Here is a 26582-nt window from a genome sequence, read left to right as displayed (position 1 = left end):
TTGGGTGTCAGTCTGTGACTGTGTGACCCGCATGTCTGTGTAAGTGCTGAGCTCCTCGTCAGATTCCTGTGATAGCTGCCTTTCTGTGGGCTGCGGGGGGGGGGGGGCTCTCCTGCTCTGCTGTGTGAGATGTATGGGGCAGACTGGGCTCAGACATGCTGTGCGGCGACCGCCGATGCGGCCCGCCATTTTTTCTCGGCAAACTGTGGTGACCGGCCCTGTGTGGTACAGCGCGGTGTTTTGGCGCCAAACGCCGCCATTTTGGCGGTGATCGCTCCTGCAAGCACATGTCGGCGCCATTTTCTTATTGCCTTGATTCCCTCAGCAGAGCGGCCATGTTTGTGAAGCCTTCATAGGCTATATAGGGCGGTCAGTCATTGCATCACTTCCTTTTTCACTGGAACAGCGATCGGTGGCAGCAGCTGTGTGCTCTCTCCAGGTTTTTACCTTCCTTATCCTGTATTTTCTTGCTCAGTGCTCCTTATCCCTGCAGGGGTCGGTACATACAGTAGTGTACGGTGGGCTGCGCTCACTGCGGTCTTAAAGGGGCAGTCCTTTATTTCAGTTGATACTGGGGCATGGATTCTCAGGATTGCAACTTTCCTTCCACCCTGGTGGGGGGCCAAGGGGCTGCTGCATCCCCCGAGGGGGCTGATCTGGCTGCTGTTGTAGCGAACTTGGCTTCTCAGGTGCAGATGCTAATGGCTGATCGATCCGAAAAACGGCCCAGGTTATCTATTTCCTCTGATTCAGAGGGCGATGGGGCTGCTATGGCTGGAGTGCCCTTCTCAGGGTCTCGTTCATCTCTGGACCTTGTGGGGTCTGAGGGGGAGGCTGAGGTAGAAGGAGTTGATACTTCTCCCCCTGGCTCGCCTGAAGAGCTTGCACTCATGGATGAGTTGATTACTTCTATCAAGGAAACACTGCGTCTGCAGGATGAACCAAGTCCTCCTGCTTTGATGTCCTCTTATGGGACGCAAAGGAAACGCAAAGCAGCGCAGGCTTTTCCCTGCCCTGCGGAATTTCAGCGCGCTGTTGATGAGCAATGGCGCAATTTAAAGAAGCCTTTTACTGTGCCAAGTAAGTTCAAGCTGCGTTATCCATTTACACCTACCACTGATGAACGTTGGTGTGTGCCGCCTCAGGTGGATCACGCGGTGGCAGTTTTGAATAAATCTACTGCGATTCCTGCTGAGGATACCCCGGTGTTCCGGGACCCTACGGACAGGAGATTGGAGTTTCTGGCCCGTCATACTTATACGGTTGCTGGTTCTATGCTGAAGCCTATTTTTGCTTCCATTATGGCAGCCCAAGCTATTGCGGATTGGACGCAGGTGCTCAGGCGCACCCTGGTGGCTGACTCTGCTCCGCCAACAACGTTGGCTATGGTAGATCAAATTCATCAGGGTGTCATGTATTTGTGCGATGCGGACTTGGATTTAGTCCCTTTGGCTGCACGTCTCTCCAGTGTAGCGGTGTTGAACCGTCGCCTGATATGGCTGAAATGTTGGTCGGTTGACCAATCCTCTCGCAAGACTCTAGCTAATCTTCCCTACGCGGGATCTCGCCTTTTTGGCGAGTCTTTGGATACTCTGATAAAGGGAATTTCCGGGGGTAAGAGCACTCTCCTACCCCAAACTCACAAGAATAAGTTTGTTCGCGGTAAGAAGAATACCTCGTTTAGGCCCTCTCAGGGGTCCTTTCGTGCCTTTCGGTCGCAATACAAGGGCAAGCCCTTCAAGGGCCAAGGCTCCCAGAAGAAGCCGTGGGCAGGTAAGCAGAAGCCCGGCCAGTCCGGGTCCGCTGCCCATACCAATTCGGCCTGAAGGGGCGCCCTCACCCGGTTCTGGGGTGGGGGGACGTTTGCTCGGTTTTCTTCAACCCTGGCTGGCCCGCATTCGGGACAGGTGGGTTCAGGAAATCATTCGATCTGGATACAAGATCGAGTTTCTCTCTCGGTCGGCGAGCAGATTTTTTCCCTCAAATCTTCAGCTGTCTCCGGAGCGTTTGCAGGATCTGCACCTGGCGGTGCGGGACCTGCGGGCCCAGGGAGTGGTGGTTCCGGTGCCTCATCGGGACAGATTTTGGGGGTTCTACTCCAATCTGTTCACTGTGCCCAGAAAGGAGGGCAAGGTACGTCCGATTCTGGACTTGAAAGCTCTGAACCGCTTTGTGCGGGTTCGCAAGTTCCGCATGGAATCTCTGCGCTCAGTGGTGGCTGCCCTGAGTCAGGGGGAATTCATGGCCTCCATCGATCTGAAGGATGCGTACCTTCACATCCCCATTTTCGAGGGTCACCAGAGGTACCTTCGATTCGCCATTGCGGAGGATCATTACCAATTCGTGGCGTTACCCTTCGGCTCCGCGGGTTTTCACCAAGGTGCTTGCGCCGGTCCTGGCTTTATTGAGAGCCCAGGGCGTCTCTGTCTTGGGATATCTGGACGATATCTTGCTTTGGTCTGCGACCAGTCAGGGCCTGGTGAACGACCTGTCCACCACGATGCAGACTCTGCAGGAGTTTGGTTTGACGATAAATTTTCCAAAATCAACGTTGTGTCCGTCGGTTCGTCTTCCCTACCTGGGGATGATCCTGGACTCTGCTCAAGCGAAGGTCTTCCTGCCGGAAGACAAGCTCCGGACACTTAAGGACGAGGTCAGGTCCCTCAGGGACACTCAGTGCTCGTCCCTCCGGACATGTATGAGATGTCTAGGTCTAATGGTCTCGGCTTTCGAGGCGATTCCCTTCGCCCAGTTTCACACGCGGGGTCTTCAGGCGGAGATCTTGGCCAAGTGGGACGGGCGTCCGCAATCTCTGGATCGGCAGCTTTTGTTGAGCCGCCACACCCGAAGGGATCTTTTGTGGTGGCTCCAGTCCCCGGCGGTGTCGGGGGGCAAGTCCTTTTGTCCCTTGCTGTGGACGGTGATCACCACGGATGCCAGCCTGTCGGGCTGGGGTGGTGTTCTGGGCGTTCTGTCCGCCCAGGGAACTTGGTCGGAGGAGGAATCCTCCCTTCCGATCAACATTCTGGAATTGCGAGCGATAAAACTTTGCCTTCTGCATTGGTCGGAACGGCTTCAGGGCCGTCCGGTTCGGGTTCAGACGGACAATGCCACAGCGGTGGCCTACATCAACCATCAAGGGGGCACCAGAAGTGCCTGTGCTGCTCGGGAAGTAGACGGCATTCTGTCGTGGGCCGAGACGCACGTCCCAGCGATAACGGCTGTGCACATTCCGGGGGTGGAGAACTGGCAGGCGGACTATCTGAGTCGCCAGACCCTGGACCAGGGGGAGTGGTCTCTTCACCCGGATGTCTTCCAGAAGTTGTGCGCGAAATGGGGGTCTTGCGGATGTGGACCTGTTCGCGTCTCGTCTGAACAACAAGGTGGAAAGGTTCGTGGCGAGGACGCGCGATCCTCAGGCAGACGCCTCAGACGCGTTAGTGGCGCCCTGGCATCAGTATCGTCTGATGTATGCCTTTCCACCGATTCAGCTGCTGTCCAGGCTGCTTCGCCAATTGGCCTCGGAACCGCACGCGGTGATTCTGGTGGCACCGGACTGGCCTCGCCGGTCTTGGTACGCAGACCTCGTAAATCTGGCAGTCGACGCTCCGTGGCGCCTGCCGCTTCGGGAAGACCTTCTGTCTCAAGGGCCGATATTCCATCCTGGTTTACAGTCGCTGGCTTTAACGGCCTGGCTATTGAAAGCCAGGTCCTGAAGGATAGGGGTCTCTCCCCTGAGGTCATTCCCACTTTGATCAAGGCTAGAAAAGCCTCTTCGGGAAAAATTTACTACCGTACTTGGAAGGCATACTTTGCCTGGTGTGAGTCCAGGGGGTATTCCCCTCGCTCATACTCGGTGTCGAGAGTGTTGGCTTTCCTCCAAACTGGAGTGGACCAGCGTTTGGCGCTCGCCACAATTAAGGGTCAGATTTCTGCGCTGGCCGTTCTTTTTCAACGCCCTGTGGCGTCTAATTCATTGGTTAGCACCTTTGTTCAGGGGGTGCGACATTTGGCCCTCCTAGGAGGGAACCTTTGCCTCCATGGGATTTGAACTTGGTTCTGTCCGTGTTACAACAGGCTCCCTTTGAAAAGATCAGGGAGATCTCGTTGTCTCTGTTGTCCAGGAAGGTTGCCTTTTTGGTGGCGATCACTTCGGCTTGCAGGGTGTCGGAGCTGGCGGCTTTGTCCTGCAGCTCTCCCTACCTGGTGATTCACAAGGATAAGGTGGTCTTGCGACCTAATCCATCTTTTCTTCCGAAAAGAATCTCGGAGTTTCCCCTGAATGAGGACATTGTCTTGCCTTCGCTTTGCACGAAGCCTAAGCATCCGAAGGAGGTGGCTTTGCATGCCTTGGATGTTGTTCGGGCGATCAGGGTTTACCTGTCATCGACTAAGTCCTTTCGCAAGTCGGATTCCCTATTCGTTCTTCCAGAGGGACCTCGGAAGGGCATGGCGGCGTCGGCTGCTACCATCGCCAAATGGATCAGACAGACGATTGTGCAAGCCTATGCTTTGAGGGGGAAGGTTCCTCCTTTCCCTGTGAAGGCGCACTCTACCAGATCTCTGAGTACGTCTTGGGCCTATCGTCATCAGGCTTCTGTGGCCCAGGTGTGTAAGGCGGCGACTTGGTTGTCCGTTCACACCTTCTCCAAATTTTACAAAGTGGATGTTCAGGCATCGGCAGATGCTTCCTTTGGCCGTAAAGTTCTTAGTGCGGCAGTGCCTTAGGGTCCCTTGTTTGGGCCCTTGGCTGTTGGGGTGTTTTTACCCCTGGGTTACTTGTTCTTCCTGGGTTGTTGCTCCTGTTGAGCACGTTTTCCTGTTGCCAGGTTGGTTCTCTTACTTTGGTAAGGTTCCTTTCTCTGATGTGGGTACTGCGTTGCTTTATGCGCGGCTGCGTTTTTTTTCCCACCCCTCATGTCTACACTGCTCTGGGACGTCCCCATTGGTGAAGATTATGAAGAGGCGGCGACTGTCAGAGGACGTAAGAGAAAACGGAATTTTTGTAAAATCTTACCGTAAAATTCCTTTCTCTGAGTCCTCCGACAGTCGCCGCCCCCGCCCCTGCCCCTCTTTTGGAGTTTGTTTATGTACTCTACTGCTATGCTACTGAAACTGAGTTGAGAATGCTGGAAGCAGGAAGGTATTGACTGAGGGGACCACCCCCTAGGGGTGTGATATGCTAAAAGCTTTGATATTAACAAATCTTGTTGCCTAGCTACTCCTGCAGAGCAAAGGTCAATTACCCCATTGGTGAAGATTATGAAGAGGCGGCGACTGTCGGAGGACTCAGAGAAAGGAATTTTACGGTAAGATTTTACAAAAATTCAGTTTTTTTTCCATAAAAATGGTTGTAGCAGGTTTTCCAGGCATTGGGCCTGATGTGGGTCTGCCATTGTTACCCGTTACCTCTCCAGCCGCAACCCTGGGTGTGAGAACTGAGACATTGACAACTCCGACATCTTTGTTTGGTTGTTTTATTGTATTTTTAGGGGATGGGAGAAGGGAATGAGTGGGATACTCCTTTGGCTCGACTATGTACAATTCTGGGAGTTTTATTGCAAAAATTCCCGTTAGAGCTGTCTTGACGCCAGCCGATGCTAGCCAACGCTTACTGACGCTTTGAACACACTGTATCTCTGAAAGCTGTGCTGGAACTCCGACTTAAGTCCAGAAGATTCAGAACTGTAGAATATTGAACTTCTGACACTGCTGGCACTGCAAAGTCACTGACTACTCCCAGCCTTGCACTGGCTTGAGGTAGCTTGTTGTGAATTCCTGTATGGCTGCAACTCTTAACTGATGCACTACACACTGAGCACTGACTCTTCAGGGCCCAAACTTCAGGCGCCCCCTTTAACTCTTCAGGGTCCCCTGACTAGGTTCCTCCTCTGTCACTTCAGGAGCCTCTTCCTAGGTACCCCCTTTACAGCTAGCTGACACTTGGATCCTAGAACCTTCTCTGGAGTGGTACCCACTGACACTAGGCAGACCCCCATGGGCAATCCTCAGTACTCACGACCTATGTAGGCTTTCCTGGGACTGGACCCCTCTTTCCCTCCGCTGGTTCTCGGCACAGAGGATCCCCGCAGCTCAACTCAGCATCCTCTGGATTCTCAAACAGCACCCCGAGACATCCACTTCCTCAAACAGGAGGAGAGACAGCCATTCTCTTCCTCCTGGGACTCTGCTCCTGCCAAAGACGCTGAGTCATGCACTCCCCTCAGACTTATACCCACTCCCGGAATCCTTTGCAGCAGAATCTGCCTTCTGGGGTAGTTACAAGCCTGAATGTGTCCCTGATTGGGTTTCCTCCACTGCCCTATGAGAATCCTCTTACAGAGCCAGTGGGGAGACTCCCCTCTCAGCAGACACACCTGGAAGCCATGACACCCTAACCAAAAAGCAATCAAGGCCCACTATGCATTTACCTAGCACCTACCTGTAGGGTGCTACATGGTGTTTGAAAGACCGCTGCGCAAATACCTTGCAACAAAAAATATTGCAACGACCTCCATTTTATTCTCCAGAGTCTTTGCTAAAATATGTATATATGTTTAGGGGTTCTAAGTAATTTTCTAGCTAAAAATACAGATTTTAACTTGTAAACAATGTGTCAGAAATGGGCTTGGTCCAGAAGTGGTTAAACACTGTTTCATTGCCTTCCAAAATGATAATGTGAAAACTGTGAATTGAGCGACCATCCGATGTCTCCCTGTCCTGTGTTCCCAGTGAGCGATCTACCATTCTCAATATCACTGCTTATAGTTACAGAATGGGAAGGGCTGTTTTTGTGGTCTTCGTGAGGGCCCTGATATTCTAGAATACACAGGGGCATTATTCTCATAATCTGTGTATGAAATAAGAAAAACCTTGTTTACCATAGATATACCTGTTATTATTAATGAATATAGTGGATAACACACACTCCTACTGTCTCTTGTTATTTCAATGTCTATGATGATATTTGTCTGTTCTACCTTTTGTCTTTCTTAAAAATAAATGAAGAAAACTGTGAAGCTCTATGGGTGACATTTGATTAGGTATACAGAAATATTTTAAATGCTACCAATCTGGCAACATTGTTATACTTATCTCCAGACTAATATAGCAGTTTGACACTCGTTCATTTATAATTTTGAAAGCTGTGGATATACTGCATAGCAGCATGCCATTAAAATGATTGACAGCTCTGCATCTCGCTGAGCCAAGTAGTGTTACACAACTGGAACATTGTTTCTATTCTTATTATCTAGAGCACTGCCATTTCTAATAAGCCTCTTTCTTATTCTTTTTTGAAGCAATCGGTGTGCGCTCCCAGCAGAGTCTCTTTCTTAACTGGAAGAAGACCTGATACCACCAGACTGTTCGACTTCAACTCCTATTGGAGGAAGCATGCAGGGAATTACTCCACTCTCCCACAGTATTTTAAAGAACATGGCTATGTGACTATGTCATTGGGGAAAGTTTTCCATCCAGGTTAGCTTTAGTTGTCAGAATCCGAGAATGTCAGTGGCACTCATGTTGTCACGTGTCTTCAAGCAATGAGCCTTTCATGCTACTAGTTCTGTTATAAGAAATCTTGAAAACGCTTTGCATTGTATGGAAAACTAATTATATTTTATGCAAGTACCTACTTTTCTACGATTTTGCTGTCTGTTTAAATGTGTTTAAGAGTTTGTATGTTTTTCTACCTTCCAGTCTCTTTCATTCTCTCTCACTCTTACTGTCTATCCGTCTGTCTGTCATGTTTAGGTCTCCTCCTGACTCTAGGTCCATTGATATCCGCAGAAGTGCTTCATGAGGTTGTTGTTGCATTGTGTCTTGGAAAGCCATCTAGCATAATTAGCCACTTAAAGAGGTTGTACACCGAGAAATTTTTTTTTTCTCTTCTTTACATCCTGAAAGAGAAACCCATAATGAGCTAGTATGCATCGCATACTAGCTCATTATGAAATACTTACCTTAGAACGAGCCCCCGCCGTGCCGTCCGCTTACCTGTATGACGGGCGACATGTATAGTCACCCGTCTTCCGGGATCGCGGCATCCGGCCATCTGATTGGCCGGAGCCGCGGTGACGTCACTCCCGCGTCACGGCACAGGGCTCTGAAGGAATGGCACGATCTGCCGTTCCTTCAGAGCGCATGCGCCAGTGACGTCACTGGCTGCATTAAAGGTAAATATCTCCTAAACGGTTCATGTTTAGGAGATATTTACAGTACCTATAGGTAAGCCTTAATATAGGCTTACCTATAGGTTCAACTTCCTGAGGAGGGTTTACTTCCTCTTTAAGCCCCAGAAGATTTTACCCCCTTCCTGACCAGGCCCTATTTTGCGATTCGGCACTGCGTGACTTTAACGGACAATTGCGCGGTACCTAAACAAATTTGACGTCCTTTTTTTCCCACAAATAGAGCTTTCTTTTGGTGGTATTTGATCACCTGTGCGATTTTTTGATCATGCGCTATAAACAAAAAAAGAGCGACAATTTTGCAAAAATAACAATATTTTTCAAATTTTTTATATGAAATTCACAAAAAAAAATGTAAAAATCGAGTTTTTTAACATTTTTGGCCAATTTGTTTTCTGCTACATATGTTTGGTAAACAAAATCACAATAAGCGTATTTTGATTGGTTTGTGCAAAAGTTATTGCGTTTTACTAACTAAGGGAAAGATTTTTGTTGTTTTTTTTTTTTTTAACGAGTAATGGCGGCGATCTGCGTTTTTTTTTTTTTTTTTTTTTTGCGGGACTGCGACATTGCGGTGGACAGATCATACCCTTGACTGACATTTTTTACACTTTTGGGGGTACCAGTGACATTACTACAGTAATCAGTGCTATACATATGCACTATTACTGTAAAAATGACACTGGCAGGGAAGGGGTTAAATTTATTGGAGAAGGAGGGGTTAAGTGTGTTCCTAGGGGCGTGTTTCTAACTGTGCAGGGATGTGGCTTTACATGTAACAGCAGAGATCTACGGTCCTACATAGCAGGACTTGTTAGGGAACGAGCCGGGGCGGGAGCGCGCCTCCGGCGGCGCGCGCGCGCGCCCCCTATTGGCTCACAGGCTAGTGACGTACCGGTACGTCACTTTGCCTGCCCGGGGCTGACTGCCGCAGTATATGTACTTGCGGCGGTCGGCAAGCGGTTAAAATCAAGGCTTGTACATATTTCTGTGTGAGGAGGCTTCTAAATACCTTCTTCTGATTGTGGGTCATTAGAAGTCACCCAAAGGGCAGAAATAACAAACCAAGTAGGGCACAGTTTCCTACTGAAGATGTAGATAATGCTGAAGCCAGTCTTTCAGACCTGTACTGTAAGTAGCTACACCCACAACAATTCACTTTTAGGGCCCTATTTTTACAACTAGCCCTTAATAAAGTTAGAATATTAGGCCATCTTTTTACAGGTGAATCATAAAACAGTGAAAAATTGACATCATTAACACTTGGGGATTTTTCCCTTGTGGTTTTCCACATTTTAATCACGTAGGGTTTTGCTTTACAAAGATTTTTATTAAGTTTTGCAATGTAAAAAAACAAAAGGTAAAAAGTAATGCACAAAGGAGTACAATAAAATGAGAGGCAAAGATGGCAGAATTACAGCATTTAACAGGAAGACAGGAGACCAAGCCCAAACTGTCACAAAGCTATATTCGGTCTTCTCTAACCGAGAGCACATTCAAAAAGTGTTGCCTATGTAGTTTATACCCTGGGGGGGGGGGGCGGGGAGGAGAGAGAGAAAAGGGGGGGGTTACTCCATCTCCCAGCACAAAGGGGTCACATAGGTTTTTGATTAAGAAGAAGAAAAAAAATTGGACATTTTTGGAGAGAGAAACGTGAAGCTCATTGCCCAAGAAATACCAGCCCAGCACATCCAAATTCCTGACTGGTACATGCCTGGCCAGATGACCAGCAGGCGTGTTGTTCCCAGCCTTGATTATATCAGCCCAGGTGTGCTTCACATTTGTTGCATGCCTAGGAAGGTTTTTGGGGGGGTTTATGTGCATGGTAGTGTGCAACTTCCTCTCTAGTAAATTATTAAGAAGTTTTTTTTGGAATCCTGTTCATTTGTAGTGGAAAAAAAAAACCTCACCACCCTTGAGCTATATTTTGTTGTTTAAAATCAAATCAAAAGCAGCCTGATGAGGTCACTACCCTGCTTGCTGTTAGCATTTTTAAAGTTGGCACATAATGCAGTCACATAACTGCATTAGTTGGCACTTTTATATTTGCCCAGTGTTCAGCTTTAACCTAAAATAAACCATCAATGTGTTGGTCCTATGATGAGTCTCATATTCCCACCTAAATTTGGCAGGAGGTAAGAAAAAAAAAAAAAAAAAGAAGAAGAAAATTATATAGGTTTCCTCCACATCTGACTTTTGTAGACAATTTCTTGGGTTTGCTGCTGACATCAATGACTAAAATAGAATAAAAGTAATGGAATATAATATTAGTTATTCCTCTTATGGTATTACACCAGCATGATTGTTGAAGGACAAAGAAAGCTAAGGAACTCCTTTTTTTTTTTAACTAATTAGGAATCATCAGGATTGTTTATAACCCCTTCAGGCTGGCACTGCATGTTAGCATCTGGAACTGGTACGTTACCTGTAGTGCCACTTTTTTTGTTGACCTTTCTAAGTACCTCCATTATGCTGAAGTCCTAGCAGGCTTCTATTAGGATAATGGGGGGAGGTAATACAGACACAACACTAGAAGTATGAAAATCCAAGAAACAATGTACAGCTGTGAACTAAGACTTAATTTTTAAGCTGCATTAAAATGTTATTTAGAAAAAAAAGTGATATTAATTTGGCTAAATACCAAACAGGAGAACTCTGCTCTCACAATAAAGAAAATCTCTACTATTTAGTACAGTGATCACTGACAGTTTCCTGAGCTAAATCTCTCTCAGGATTATTCAAAACTATCATATCTCAAAAAGTCCCCTGATAACATATAAGTGTTCAAAAATTCCCTACAGTGACCATAAACCCAACATGTTTCACTTTTAGAACAAAACCTCAACGGGGTGAAGTGCAAAAAAATGACAAACCTTATTAATGGCAAAAAGTGACCATCTCAGCATTTGCCCCATATTTATGTTTACAGTTACCACGTTGTGACATCATTACGTCACACACACGCATAAATGCATCATGCCACCACATGATGACATCACACCATTACAGTACACACATAGTGATGTCATTACACCGTGACGTAACCTCCCGTATTGCGCGATAGCATCGCTACATTCAGGCACTTAATATCTTGCCAACACTCAATGTATCATCTATAAACTACTACCGTCTATCCCATACAGGTTTTGGAAAAAATTTGAGGTATCTATTATGTTTGCAGATACTTATCCCCAGCATCTGAATGTATACTTTTTGGGGCTATTATATTCATGGTCTATAATGCCTTGATAATAAACATCAAGAGTGTAATTATTTGGGCATCGAAATTATATCCTATACATAAAATACATACATACAATCCTTTTGATAAAAAGGAGAAAGTAAAAAGATAATCAAAAACAAAGGGTATGGCACAGAGGGAGAAACCATTTCATACTGATGTACAAAATGTAAAATGTAAAACCCTCATTCAGACCATATGGTGCTTTGGATCCCAAACTGCATACCTATTTTGCCTCAGTCTTTAACAACATTCTATTCAGGTTTCCCTTTCTGGAACCTAATTTATAATAGAAGTTTGGGAATAAAAAAACCTAGGTGTATGCAGCATCAGTCTGATGCTGCGTCTGTCTCCCGCCGGCTTTAAGACTGAGAACTGAATGATCAAAGAGCGCTGATCACTCAGTTCTCAGTCACTAGCTCTCTGCACTGCCCCTCCAATGCTCAGTGGGGCGCTGGAGGGGAAAGGGGCGGTAACAGCTGGCTCAGTCTCCCAGCAGCACAAGAGGCTAAGTCAGCTGCTGGTCAGGGATCTGGGTGGATCCTAACATTTAAGCCAGGATCTCTCCAGAACTTGGACCGGCTGAGTGATGTCAGCCAACAGCAGACTTTAGCCCAATATGGGTTACAGAAGTGCAGAACTAAGTGACAATCCTGTGACCCACACAAAAAGCAGAACCATAAGAGCTTTGGCCCTTCTCCTTTCATATCCTGAACCATCCAAAAATATGAGGCATTCTGGTTTTCCATCATCCTTTGCCAAGATGTGCCTTGCCACTGGTCTTTCTTTTTTCGGTGTGACATCATTTATATGCTCCAAAACTTGCCTTCTCATTTGTCATACATACAATAGGGGACACGGGCAGCTTGCCACATATATTACTCCAGTGGAACAACAGTTGTAAAAAGATTTAGTTATCATTTTGGCATTTGGATTTTTGTAATAATAAATTCCTTTGTTGTTGGTACAATTGGGAATACTTTACAATGACAACATGTGCCCCTTGATTTTTCTGGAAGCCTGGAAGTTCTGCTTTGTATTTTTGCTTAGGAATGTTGTCCAAATGCCTATGGGCAAGAAGGTCCTTTAATATTTTTCCCCACTGAAATGTTATTCGGGTTTTGGGGCAAAATCTCATGCAATCCCTTATCGTCCAGTAAAACTGACCAGTTTTTCCTCAAGATTTTGTAAATCTTCTCTGACCAACACGGGTATATTACAATTATTTGTGTCCGGGGGGGTGGGGGGAGGTGTGCATGTGGCCATAGAGATGCCAGTCTGTACGCTTGTTTTGCTGAATTGGGATAATGATTCAGATCAGGGATTTGAAATATCCATAATATATCAAGTGACAATTAAAGATTGATTCTATGCACAACATTTTAGACTGTTTGGCTTACTGATTTATTGAATCAAGTTTATAGTGGCTTATTCATAATAAACTGGAATAAAAAAATGTATGTTTAACGCTCATATTAGCTAGGCATAGGCAAGGCAATCTAAGATTCAATTTCTTTTCAACCATCTATAAGCTCCAACTTTATATTTATACCATTTATATCTTATCACTTCACATTCTTTCTGCATATTACAGGAATCTCATCTAATCATAGTGATGACTATCCATACAGTTGGTCAGTCAGACCTTTCCATCCATCTTCTGAGAAATATGAGAATATGAAAGTGAGTACAATATTAATTACTGAAATCTAGAGCAATATACCTTTACTGTACCGTACCCCTACTGTATTGAGGACAGATCTCTTTTTTGGATTATATGGGCCTTGTGATTTTTTTTTTGGTTTATCTACTTTAGCCTTTTGGGCTTGTCTGGTATGTCCAGAGCTCAGGAGGTTATTACAAGTTCATAGGACTCTCACAGGCGTGTTTGTCATCTATTTACTCAACACTGCCTCATCTTTTATTTTTCTACTAAAAATTTAATATTTGATAAACAGTTGCACACATATCATGCAGCAATCCTTTTTATACTACAGAACATTGTTTTCAGAAAATAGCCGATGTAAAAATGTAATATTTGATAAATAGTTGCACACATGTCATGCAGCAATCCTTTTTATACTACAGAACATTGTTTTCAGAAAATAGTCAATGTTTTTGGGGATTTAGGTAGTTTTCTAGACAAAAAATGCACTTTTTGTGTAAATTTGAAAAAAAAAAAAAAAATCCTCCAGGGGAGAACGAGTTAAAATCTAATTTAACAATGTTTTTCTTTTTTTTTTTGCAGTCAAGTAAACATGAAATATTTTTATTCTGTATTAATTTTTTATTGTAGCTGGTCGGTGTTTAACTTTGTTTCCATGTATGTTCTTTGTTTTCACATATTAAGAAAACCTGGGGGAGATTTGTTAAAGTGGAGCACTCAGACTCTGGTGCAGCTGTGCATGGTAGCCAATCAGCTTCTAACATAAACTTGTTCAATCAAGCTTTGACAATAAAACCTGGAAGCTGATTGGTTGCTATGCAGAACTGCACTAGATTTTGCACACTACAGTTTTAGTAAATTCCCCGCTATTGTTTATAGAACTCAATAGGTGATTTGAAGTTTAGGTGCACCAGTCATCCCAGTGACTCTGGCCATATGTGATAGCTCAGAATGTTTCAGTGGGGCAAGTCCTGCCTCAAGGCACCCTGCTTTTGCTATGCTATCTCTGTTGCTAACCCATAGTGCTCTCTGGCTCTTTTGCCATACAGTGTCTTGAGAAAGTATTCAAACCCCTTGACATTTGCCACATTTTATCATCGTATAACCAAAAACGTAAATGTATTTTCTTGGGATTTTATATGATAGACCAACACCAAGTGTCACATAATTGTGAAGTGTAAGGAAAATGATAAATGGTTTTCAAACTTTTTAAAAAATATCTAAAACGTGTGAGCTGTGGATCTCTGCAGCTCTTCCAGAGTTACCATGGGCCTCTTGACTGCTTCTCTGATTAATGCTCTCCTTGCCCGGCCTATCAGTTTAGGTGGACGACCATGTCTTGGTAGGTTTGCAGGAGAGCTGCACGATTCTGGATAAAATGAGAATCACAATTTTTTTGCTTTAGAATATAGATCACAATTCTCTCATGATTCTGGGCGTAACATCATCTTTTACATTATACAAAAAAAATTGGGCTAACTGTTTCTATTTTTTTAAATTCATTAAAGTGTGTTTTTTCCTAAAAAACTGCGTTTGAAAGACTTTCGTGCAAATAGACTGTGACATAAAAGATTGCAACGATCGCCATTTTATTCTCTAGGGTCTCTGCTAAAAAAAAAAACTATATGATAATTGGGGGTTCTTGTAATTTTATAGCAAAAAATACAGATTTTAACTTGTAAGCAACAAGTGTCAGAAATAGGCATAGTCTTTAAGAGGTTAAACTGCCCTCCTTTAGCCCTGGTTCACATTAGTGCGATCACGGAGATCGCATGTAATACGGAGCGCAGTGCTCCTAAATTGCATGCGATCTCATGTGCGGTGCAAATTTCAGCCATACACTTTGTATGGCTGAATTCGCACCGCATCCGCACTAAACACGCACCTGACCCTTTTTTTATCTACAGCAGAATCGGATCGCATAGTGGTTCACACTAGTGCAATCCGATTCTGTGCGAACTTGCAGATCGCACTGCGATATGCGATTGCAACTGGGGGTGTTGTTAACTTTTAATTGACACCCCCCGTCATATGGCAGTGTGAACTGCCAGGGGTGCATATGCGATGCGGGATCACGCTGCATATTCGCAGCGTTCCCGCATCGCACAAATGTGAACCGGGGCTTAGTGCCGGTTCCCACTTCCGCGTTTTCGGAGATCGAATGTAATTCGGAGCGCACTGCTCCTAATTACATGCAATCTGATGTGCGGATGCAAGTTCAGCCATACACTTTGTATGGCTGAATTCGCACTGTATCCGCACCAAACACACACGAGGCTTTTTTAGAGCTGCAGTAGAATCGGATCGCATAGTGGTTCACACTTGTGCGATCGGATTCTGTGCGTACTTGCAGATTGCACTGCGATATGCGATCGCAACTGGGGGTGTCGTTAACTCTTAATTGACACCCCCTGCGTATCGCATATGGCAGTGTGAATGGCCAGATGTGCGGATGCGATGCGGGAACACGCTGCATATTCGCAGCATTCCCGCATCGCAGAAGTGTGAACCGGCACTTACAGACGGAAGTTCATTCCTTTGATCTATAAGAACAAAATACAAAATAATACATTGTAAAACATGTTTATAGTTATCTAGCAGCCTTAACAATGTTGATAAACATTTGCCAGAGGCTTTTTTTTTTGTCAACTGTGAGTGTGCAGAGAACAGCTCTGCTCTGTATGAATCAAGAAAATGCCGCTTTAAGATCGTGAGGGGGGATGTTTCGAGATCGCAATTTTTTTTTTATTTTTTTTTTTAACGATTAATCATGCAGCTCTAGTTTGCAGTTGTGCCAAACTCTTTCCATTTTTTGATGATAGATTTGATAGATTGAACAGTGCTCCATGAGATGTTTAAAGCTTGCGATATTTTTTTTTAAACTTCTCCACAACTTTAGCCCTGACCTGTCTGGTGTGTTCCTTGAGCCCTGTACACCGATCAGCCGTCTTTTGTCCAGTGTTGTTTGTTGGTTGAAATGTGCTCTAGACTTGCACTGGACTTTTGTTGGCCAACAAAAACTAACTTCAGAAGTGATGTCATGTGATGGTTGACTTTCTGTGTGTTTTTTCTTCTCTGAGCATGCCCAGTCTTGCTCATCTGATTTTTGTCTGCCGAAATCTGTACTGACTGAGGAACAATCGGCCGTTCTGTTGTTGGCCAACAAAAATCTTATAGCATGCACACCAGATTTTTTCCGGCCGAAAAGTCTCAGTTGGTTGTCGGAAACATCATACTAACAAGCCTACAATCGGCAGATCGGACGTTGGCCAACAATTTACGGCCAATAATCTGTGCGTGTGTACAGGGCTTTAGCCTTTATGATGCTGTTTGTTCACGAAGGTTCTTTAACAAACCTTTGTGGGCTTCACAGAACAGCTGTTTTTATACTGAGATTAAATTACACACAGGTGTTTTTTAATTAGGTGACTTCTGAAGGCCATTGGTTCCACTAGATTTTATTTAAAGGTATTAGAGTAAAAGGGGGCTGAATGCAAATGCACACCACACTTTTCAGATATTTATTTGTAAAAAATTTTGAAAACCATTTATCATTTTCCTTCCACTTCACAATTATGTGCCACTTAGTGTTGGTCTATCTCCTAAAATCCTAATAAAATACATTAACATTTTTGGTTGTAACATGACAAAATGTGGAAAATTTCAAGGGATATGAATACTTTCTCAAGGCCGCAACTGATCTTTCCCCATTTCTGTCTTGCCATACCTCATTTTGCACAGTGGAGGCAGGGATCTTGGGAGACACAGAGTTTTGCCTGTAAACTTTTGGTGAGAATTCAAGGCAAAAGGTAAAAATTGCAAGGCTTACTTTAGGCACAATTAAAAATTCTAGATGTTCCTTGTATGGAAGCAAATCTTCAATTTTTCCACTATAAGAATGTGTTTTAATGATATAGCTAGTCATTCATAGTTCAGTCTTTGAGAGGGACTTAATTGTATATATTTTGTACAGACCTGCAAGGGGAAAGATGGAGAGCTACATGCCAACTTGGTATGTCCAGTGGATTTGTCTGATGTACCAGAGGGGACATTACCAGATATACAGAGCACCGAAGAAGCCATCAGACTACTAAAACTTGTAAAGCAGCAAAATTCTTCATTCTTCTTAGCTGTGGGCTACCATAAACCTCACATCCCATTCAGATTTCCGAAAGTAAGAAGTGTTGACACATCTTTTATATTCAATTTTATATTTCTTATGGAAAAAAAAATTTAAAATAGATGTGTGAGGGAAATGCTGTCTGTTGGATTGCTCTTTCCTTTTTTAAAGGTTATAGTTAGAATTTGAAATGTTGTAGACTTTGCTGACTGTTGACTGTTCTGTTTTTGGACACTGAAGCTAACCATACACGTTACAAAATTAAAATGCAATATCCTAATTCCACCAACAACTATGTGTAGTGTAGGGGCCTTTCCAATTTGATACATATTAAATCGTTTATTTGAGTAGGTCCTTGCATTCATACCTTTTGGTAACTCCAAAGAAGTCCATAGATGATTTGATTTTCTTTCCTTCCGCCACAGGTTGAAGGAAAGAACATCGCTTGATTCGACACACTCAGTGTTGATGGAGGAATGCCTCCCCCAGCGCTATTGTATTCTGCCGGCGGGCACAGGGAGCCTTCCCAGCTAGCAAAACCCAATGATTATTGCTAGCAGCTATAGCCGCCGACAGTAATTGCATGTAAAAAATCCGACAGGCTGACTGTGCCCAAGTTGATCTATGGATCAACTTGGATATAATGAGCCTGCCCAAGATGAATCTAATCTTGGCTTGTCCCTGCTGAACCAGACGGATTTCGATCAATGTATGGCCAGCTTTACCACTTCTGGACTGGAAGATTTTTTTCCCTAATGACCAGGCCATATTTTGTGATTTGGCACTGCGTTACTTTAACTTGCGCGGTCATGCGCGGTTGTACCCAAATAAAATTGATGTCCTTTTTTTCCCCGCATATAGAGCTTTCTTTTGGTGGTATTTGATCACCTGTGTGATTTTTATTTTTTGCACTATAAACAAAAAAAAAGAGCGACAATTCTGAAAAAAAAAACAATATTTTTCACTTTCTGCTTTTCAAAAAAAAAAAAAGTAAAAATCACAATTTTTTAACATTTTAGGCCAATTTGTTTTCTGCTACATATTTTTGGTAAAAAAAATTAGCAATAAGCATATTTTGATTGGTTTGCGCAAAAGTTATTGCATCTACTAACTACGGGAAAGATTTATGTCATTTTTATTGTGTTTTTTAATTTTTATTTTACTAGTAATAGCGGCGATCTGCAATTTTTAGCGGGACTGCAACATTGCGGCGGACAGATTGGACCCTTAACTGACATTTTTGACACTTTTGGGGGGACCAGTGGCATTACTACAGTAATCAGTGCTAAAAATATGCACTGTTACTGTAATAATGACACTGGCAGGGAAGGGGTTAACATTGTGGGTGATCAATGGGTTAAATGTGAGCCTAGGGGAGTGATTCTAACTGTAGGGGGGCGTGGCTTGTGAAATGATCATAGAGACCTGTGATCCTATATAGAAGTATCACAGGGGGCTCTGTGATCATTCCAGGGAGAAGAACGATCAGCGATGGTGGGTGTCAGGCGGCAATCGGAGCTGCCTGCCCCATGCATCGGCTTCCCTGCTGCCGAGTGGGGGCGGGAGTCCGCCGCCGGCAGGGCGCGCTCGCCCCCTAGGAGCAGGCGCGCGACTGACGTAGGTTAAAGAAGATAATTCAATAGGTCTAATAATTAAATAGTTCTTATTTAATAATATGGCTCAGTTCATTCATCTATAATGATAGGATCATTAAACCCGCTAAACAATGATAGCTGAGTAAGAGAGTCTGTAGAGTACAGCACCTGCTTTTTTATTTTTAGGCTGCTCATGAGGGATTTTTTTCTGTTTTTGTCTTGGGCTTTAAGCTCTCATTTGGTGGAGAATGCTAAAAAAATGTGTTACAGCTTAGTGAATTTAGTCTGTTTTTAAAATGCATTGCAACTATTCAGAAATTAGAAGTAAATAGTTCAGTAAAAATAATGAAAGCTTCTGTGGCATGAATTATAGTTTAGTGTATGTTGTTTGTACTGTTGTTAATGCAGAATCCCAGACAAAACGTTAAATGCACTTTTTAATTATGGACATATGAACAGTCTTATTTGCAAAAAATATTTGTAATTCTGCTGTTTAATTCTCATTTATTGCTGTACTTTTTGTATACTGTCCCACAGGAGTTCTTAAAGCTGTATCCAATTGAAAATATTTCCCTGGCACCCGATCCAGACATTCCTAGAAATCTCCCTCCGGTAGCTTATAATCCATGGGCAGATATTCGTGAGCGAGAGGATGTTCAAGCATTAAACATTAGTTTTCCATATGGACCAATTCCAGAACATTTCCAGGTATGCCTTGGGCAGATGCTTCATTGTCATAGTCATGGAGCTAGCAGGCCACACGACAATGCATTACTATTACCAACCGAAGAATATCAGGCTTAACCTCTTGCCAACCATATAATGCATATGAACAGTTGCAGGGAGGGTGCATCCTAATGCCCACACATGTATCCCTGGGGGACAAGGTTTCTGTGGTAAGAACCTGCTCACATCGCACTCCCAGAACAGTGACTGAGCTGTTAAAGACAACTTCCAGTCTCTGTTTACACTGGGGAACGAGCACGATTGACTGATCAAAGTAACTATATCATTGCGAAGTCCATCCCACCTCGTGTTAGGACTCACTTAAAGAGCTGCCAGGAGGCAGCAGGAAGGGGGTTAAAGGTATGGAAAGTAAAAAAGAGGGGCAGTGTTGATGAGCACAGCCAGGCAATCAGTTTTTTTTTTTTTTTCAAACCTGGATTGCAAAAATTAAAGATAGGAAAACATTCTGAAATGGTTTTAGCTGTCCTCTAACCTATTAATAAAATGGTTTAATTTTTGTTTGTGTTGCTGTTGGAGAGTTCCCCTTTACTTGAGGGGAAGTTTCTGTTAAAGCCCCAAATAGCATTAAAGTGGAAGTACAACCTAATACCTTAAATTCATCCCCGCAATCGTTAATGTAAGCTGAGTTCAGCCTTATGTGTCAAAATGAAAAAAATTCCAGTTTTTCTCCCTTTATTTTGCAGTTATCAGTGCTGTCACACAGTGCCTAAACAAGGCTATGAAGACAGGAGATCATGTTCTGTGAAGGATAGGAGGGATGGGGGCAGGGCTGGGCAGGTCTAGACATGTCTTTCTAAGAAAGACTGACCACCTTTTCAGGAAGTGAAAGACAGCTTAGCACATTCAGGTAAAGGGAGATAGCATTGTTGGTGAAGAACAGGAAGAAGCTGATTCTCTAAATTAGATAAGACTTTCTAAGCTACACAAGCAGCTAGGCAGAAAATAATTAATATCAAAGATAAAGATATTTAACATACTATTAACAGGAAAAATATCATTTTTGACTGGAGTTTCCCTTTACCAACCACATAGATAAAAGCCTTCTCCATCTGTTTCAAAACTAAAAGAAAGTTTTGGGTTGACATACAGTTTCTATACTATGTAACCCACTGCTTGTATATCTTATAGACTAGAGTCTCTCACATGTGGAGTGGGTGGGTCTTCTTCCAAAATCTGAAACCCATTTTCTCCCTTTTTCTCTGTTTGATGTACCACCAATATGGATTTAACTTTCCAAGGAAAATTTGTATAAAAATTGGTATTTGTGAGAAAGTTCTTAAAACTGCGATTTTAGATACATCAGGTTTTTTGTATGTGAGAGATAACAGGAAATATGCAGTGGGATTGTTTTTGGGAATGCCTCTCATCTGCGAACAGATAAGCGCAGATAAGAGCAAACAGCATGCTATCCATTGAGAAAGCTTTGCTGTGGCCGTGACTCCCGTGTGCATGCATGGGAGTGATGTCACTGTGGCTTAGCCATTCAAACGGCCGAGTCCCACAAACCCAGAAGGAAGACTGGGTGAAGATGAAAGCCCCATCATTGGCGATGCGATGTTGTGACATAATCCTGCAGTGGCCCAGTTTTTTTTTTTTACTACAGCTTAAATGATTTCCAAATTTGCAACAACCTGTTGTAAGCTTAAGTTTAGATTTTGCAGAATATATCATAAGCAGTGTAAGGGTTTGATCAGCTGAATAAAATTGTGTTAAACATTTTTTTTTTTTTTTTAAACTTTGATCCCCAGACCAAGTTTAGCACCATTTGGCTAACCCTTACACTATGCATCAATCAACTTAAAAATAACAAACCCCCACACATGCACTCACTTAACCCTGTCACAGTGGTTCTGAGCTCAGCAATTCTGCAGTGGGAGATGATAGTGGACCACACGTGTGTGTGTGTGTGTGGGGGGGGGGGGGGGGTAGGAGAGCTCACTCCTGTAATGGTGGGGGTGAGCAGTAACAGCTAGGAGTGTCCTAGCAATAACCTATCAACAAGGCAAGATGGGGCGATGCCACCTCTGGGAGTTTTTCAGTCAGGCTTCAGGAGATATGTACATGGCCTGCACCTATTGTTAAGGCAGTATTCAACTTTGGTCAAAGCTGCACAGTTTGTTTTTATCTACAGGTGACCTTACCTGTATAGGTTTTTTTTTTTTTTTATAAAGGTGAACTAACCCTTTAAAGCAAATATTCAGCTTTTTCCTGCAAGCTTGCTTTAGGGAATTAAAATGTTGCATGCACTATGTTTTTGTTTTTGCGTTTGAAGATTAAACTTTATTCTAGTTTAGTACAGTTATTATTATGCTCTTTTTTTTCTGCAGCGCCTAATCCGTCAAAGCTACTTTGCTTCTGTTTCATACCTGGACAGTCTGGTTGGAAAGTTGTTGAATACAGTGGAAAATCTTGGCTTGTCCCATAACACCATCATTGTGTTTGCCTCTGATCATGGTACTTTATGAACAGATATATGCTGCTTCTCTTTGATTGCTCATTGCTATGTAACTTATTTGTAATTTATTCTATACTTTCAGGGTGGTCCTTAGGAGAACACGGAGAATGGGCAAAGTACAGCAATTTTGATGTGGCTACTCGAGTTCCATTAATGTTTTATGTCCCGGGTGTGACTCGCAGAGGCCAGCCACAGCAGAACATATTTACATACATTGATCCTCTGAGCCATGAACTAGATAGGAGCATTCCAGGTATTAAAATAATCCTTATACATTTTTTTCTTTGCAATGTGATCTGCCTAAAGTCTATATCATGACAAAATTAGGGGAAAAATGCAATACTTCTCTTCAATACATGCAAATTTCCTCATGTTTTATTTCTTGATACACAAAAATATCCTTCTGTATGAGTTGACAAGAGTGTGCTTCTGCTGTGCTGAAATCCTACCAGCACCGTCAGCCCTGTCTAGTGGACTGCAGAACTCTGCCTACCCTTTCTGTCTTAGCTCAAAATGCAAACAATTTATTTTCCAGCAAAACAATGCTGCTGCCTTAACTCCCAAGCACCTGACCACCCACTGTATGTCTGAAAAGAGCTCTTGTAGTTCTAGGGGCATGTCTAAATCAGTAGGAACTAATCACCCAGCAGATGCCCTTGCAAAAAAATGTACGTGCTTGGTAATGTGATAGGAAATAAAAAAATTTTTTTACACAACAGGAAATAGGCAAATACACTGTAAAGCGTAAATGCACCCTTAGTGCAGTTGCACTTATGTTGTAGCCCCATCCCCTCTTTCCTCATACCCCCTAACTACCAGACTTATACTCACTTGTCCAGCGTGGTATTGGCTGTACAGCTTATCAGCATTACTTGTTAAAATCTACCTGGCCAGGCCGAAACATTTGCATTCTCCATTCACTCCTATAGAAGTCTTTACTTAGTGCTCTCAAGGGGTATTACCTTCCCAAAGGATTGCATGGAGAGTGCAGAATGCCTGCACAGGCCTGGCTGAGATCTTTACAACCAGCTGTACCAATCTGCACAGTCAGTATCTCACAGGGCTGGGGAAAAGCGAGTAAAAGAATGGCTGGGGGCAACTATAACCGCAACTAAGTAATACAAGCTTACACAACTATACAAGGAAATGCCCAAACATTTATTAGGCTTAATACACACTGGGCCTTTATAAATGCTTTTCTCCTGGCAGAAGAAAAGGAGCTTTAAAAATGCATGCCAAGTGCTTGGGAGTTTATTTCATTGGCCAGAAAATTAATTTATTTTGGCCATTGAAATGAAAATATGCTGAAGTGCTAAACGTGCCTAGCGTTTAGGCGCATCAGAGGTCTTTATGGTCGAAAGCTCCTCTTCTGAACGTGACTTTGGCGGGGGGGGGGTCTCCATTTAAATGCCCCTGCCTCTAAACTCCTGTAAATGCCTATAGTGTGCATGGACATATAGGGCTAACATGAAGGGGCATTTAGAGTTAAAGAAAAAAAAAGCTTAAAGTGGTTCTAAAAGCTGAAGGTTTTTTACCTCAATGCATGTAGGTGTGTGTGTATACAATGCAATCAATATAGTGAATATGGTAAACCAATATGCAACAAATCAAGTGTCCATCAATAAACTGTCCATGCAATGTTCTGTGGTCTTCAGTGTTATTTCAGTAAAACAAACAAATCTTCAGTGAAAATAAAATCACCATTGTGCCACCATCTTTAACATAAGCAACTCACCGGACCACCATGCCCCATATCCAATGTGTGTCATGCAGCTCTTTTTCTCTTTAAGGGAGGGTAACCCTGGACCAGCTGCTCTTTTCACCTCCAAAAGGACTGATCCCCCCCCCCCCCCCCAACACACACTCTACACCACAACATATTTTTAGGAATTTTAAAAGTACATGAATAAAAATAACAGAAAAGTAACTAAATCTGTAAAAATTATGATGTTTCTTAATACTAGTGGTTGGCGTGGAAGTGCCCACTTACATTGCTTATAAGTGTAAACTTGTCCACTTGCATTGGTGAGTAGTGTAGATGGGAAATCAAGATGATTTGCTTACTGCTAAAGGAACCTGTAGCAACTTCAGGAAGAGCCACAGATCCCTGGATGAGAAAAAGAGGCTTAGTCAGACAAAAGTTAATCTAGAAGAAGGTTTTGGGCTCTGTAAGGACCAAAACACTTACAGGAAACCCAGAGAAAACATGCAGATTCTTTGACAGCAGTATCACCAGTTGATATTGATCCCAGGAAACGTGTAACTATTTACAAGACACACTTGTTGTTTAACCAGGCAGGTAACATGTAGATAAATAGCAATTCAGTTCCTTTATCACCTCTCCATATCCAGCCACATTGCTGGACAGTAAATCAGTATCATCACTTTTGTTCAATGAACAGATAGCTGACCTCAGAAGCCGTAAAGCTGACCCAAGAAGCTGTAATGGTAAATCAGGAATTAACAATTTCACTGACTTTTAGAGGTGTGTGTATCACAAAAATGGCTGCTCATTATTACAACTACTATTACTTTTTGCAGGTAAAACAGTAAACCTATAGTTAGGGTATAGCTATTCACTTATATTTCCACATCAGTTATAACTCTTCCCAAGAGTGAAATGTGCTTATTGGATATAAATGAAGTTTTATGTTTGTATTATTATTATTATTATTATTATTATTATTATTTTTTTTTTTTTTTTTAGAAAATGTCAAAGAGGATCCTGTAGAGTTAGTTTCACTCTTTTCAACCATTGCTGATCTTGCTCAGCTTCCTCCACTATCAGAGTGTCCAGTTCCTTCATTTGACATTGAAATTTGCACTGAAGGACAAAGTTTGTTTTCGTACTTGATTACTTCACAGGACAGAAGAAAAAATGATGAAACAGTTGCTTACAGCTCCTATCCCAGACCCTCTGATACTCCACAGTGGAATTCAGATAAGCCTGATCTGAAAGACATTACAATTATGGGATATTCCATGAGAACATCTGACTATAGATTTACTGCATGGGTTGGATATAATCCAATTACATTTGAAGCCAATTTTACAGACATTCATGCACAGGAGTTATATTTTATTGAAACAGATCCAAATCAAGACAATAACTTGTTTAACAGTTACATTCATTCTAATTTGCTTCCAAAACTTTTCGAGAACCTGAAAATCAGACATTTGTTCAACTGAATGTGTCTTTAAAATCTGTAAAATCTATTTTTCTGCAATTCTTGTAAAATACAGTTTTGATTATTTATTTCCATTTTCATATTTGTATTTTTTAATAAAGTACTGTTGTTACACAGAGCATGTTGTGATATTTTACTCATCGGAAGTACACAAATCTCAAGCAGGTCCCATTTGCTTCACCTTATTTGCATTTCAAAATATCTACTTTAATAGCGAGATGCGACTTGTCCTATAGTTCAAGTGTAAGTTGAGAAATTTCAGCTGTTTGTAAATGCTGGGCAAATAAATTGCCTTATGGGCTTTATGTTTATTTACAGAAATTCAGTGACTTTTGTGACATCTCTGCATTGAAATACCCAACTCTGCTGTTAATGATATTTTCATTAATGTTGGTAGATGTGTGTTAAATTATTGAGATTAGACTTCACCTATGGAACCGCACGAGTGAGACTTTAAGGCATGATTACTGAGTTTAGACTTGATTGGAGATTGCTGTTGGATTCTTGAGAGTTATATGAAGCTTGTGGGGAATTCAGACTTGTTGGTATGTACCCAAAAACCACATATTCGTAAGGACTGTGCCCTTAATATTACATAGTTTGTGAGGTTGAAAAAAGACATCAGTCCATCCAGTTCAACCTATGATGTGTGTGTGTGTGTGTGTGTTTGCTGTCAACCGTACATTGTATACCCCTGTATGTTGTGGTCTTTAAGGTGCCCATCTAATAGTTTTTCGAAGCTATCGATGCTCCCTGCTGATACTACTGCTTGTGGAAGAGAATTCCACATCCTTACTGCTCTGACAGTAAATAACCCCTTATGTATTTTAAGGTTAAACCGTTTTCCTCTAGTTTTAGTGAGTGGCCACGTGTCTTATTGTATTCCCTTTCTATGAAAAGTTTGTTCCTTATGCAAGGGCCATCACCAGTACAGTATTTGTCTATTGAAATCATGTCCCCCCTCAAGCGTCTCTTCTCCAGAGAGAATAAGTTCAGTGCTTGTAGTCTTTCCTCATAGCTGATGTCCTCCATTCCCCTAATTATTTTTGTTACCCTTCTCTGGACTCTCTCCAGCTCCAGCACATCCTTCCTGAGGACCGGTGCCCACAACTGCATGGAATACTCCAGATGTGGCCGGACCAGAGTCTTGTAGAGTGGGAGAATAATCTCTTTATTTCTGAAGTGAATCCCCTTTTTTATACATGCCAGTATTTTGTTGGCTTTGCTTGCAGCGACTTGGCATTGCATGCCACTGTCAATCCTGTTGTCCACTAGGACCCCCAGGTCCCTTTCCATCATAGATTCACCCAGATGTTCCCTCCCTAGTGAGTAGCTTGCTTTCGTGTTTCTGACGCCAAAGTGCATTACTTTACATTTT

General features: G+C 42.9%; 1 protein-coding gene across 1 annotated transcript in view; it reads left to right on the top strand.

The window, feature by feature from the left end:
- IDS (iduronate 2-sulfatase) overlaps positions 1-25276 on the top strand; it is a 43992-nt gene extending 18716 nt beyond the window's left edge. Inside the window, exons 3-9 of the mRNA XM_082262516.1 lie at positions 7302-7479; positions 13028-13116; positions 17073-17273; positions 19352-19522; positions 21889-22015; positions 22099-22269; positions 24724-25276. Of these exons, the coding sequence (XP_082118642.1) occupies positions 7302-7479; positions 13028-13116; positions 17073-17273; positions 19352-19522; positions 21889-22015; positions 22099-22269; positions 24724-25205 (1419 nt within the window). The 3' untranslated portion in view covers positions 25206-25276. The remainder of the gene's footprint in view (positions 1-7301; positions 7480-13027; positions 13117-17072; positions 17274-19351; positions 19523-21888; positions 22016-22098; positions 22270-24723) is intronic.
- The last annotated feature ends 1306 nt before the right edge of the window (positions 25277-26582 follow it).

The sequence above is a fragment of the Pelophylax lessonae genome, assembly GCF_965119305.1.
Source record: "Pelophylax lessonae genome assembly, chromosome: 7".
Lineage (NCBI taxonomy): Eukaryota > Metazoa > Chordata > Amphibia > Anura > Ranidae > Pelophylax > Pelophylax lessonae.
Note: the sequence above shows the minus strand (reverse complement) of the source record. Positions and strands in the feature narration are given on the sequence as shown.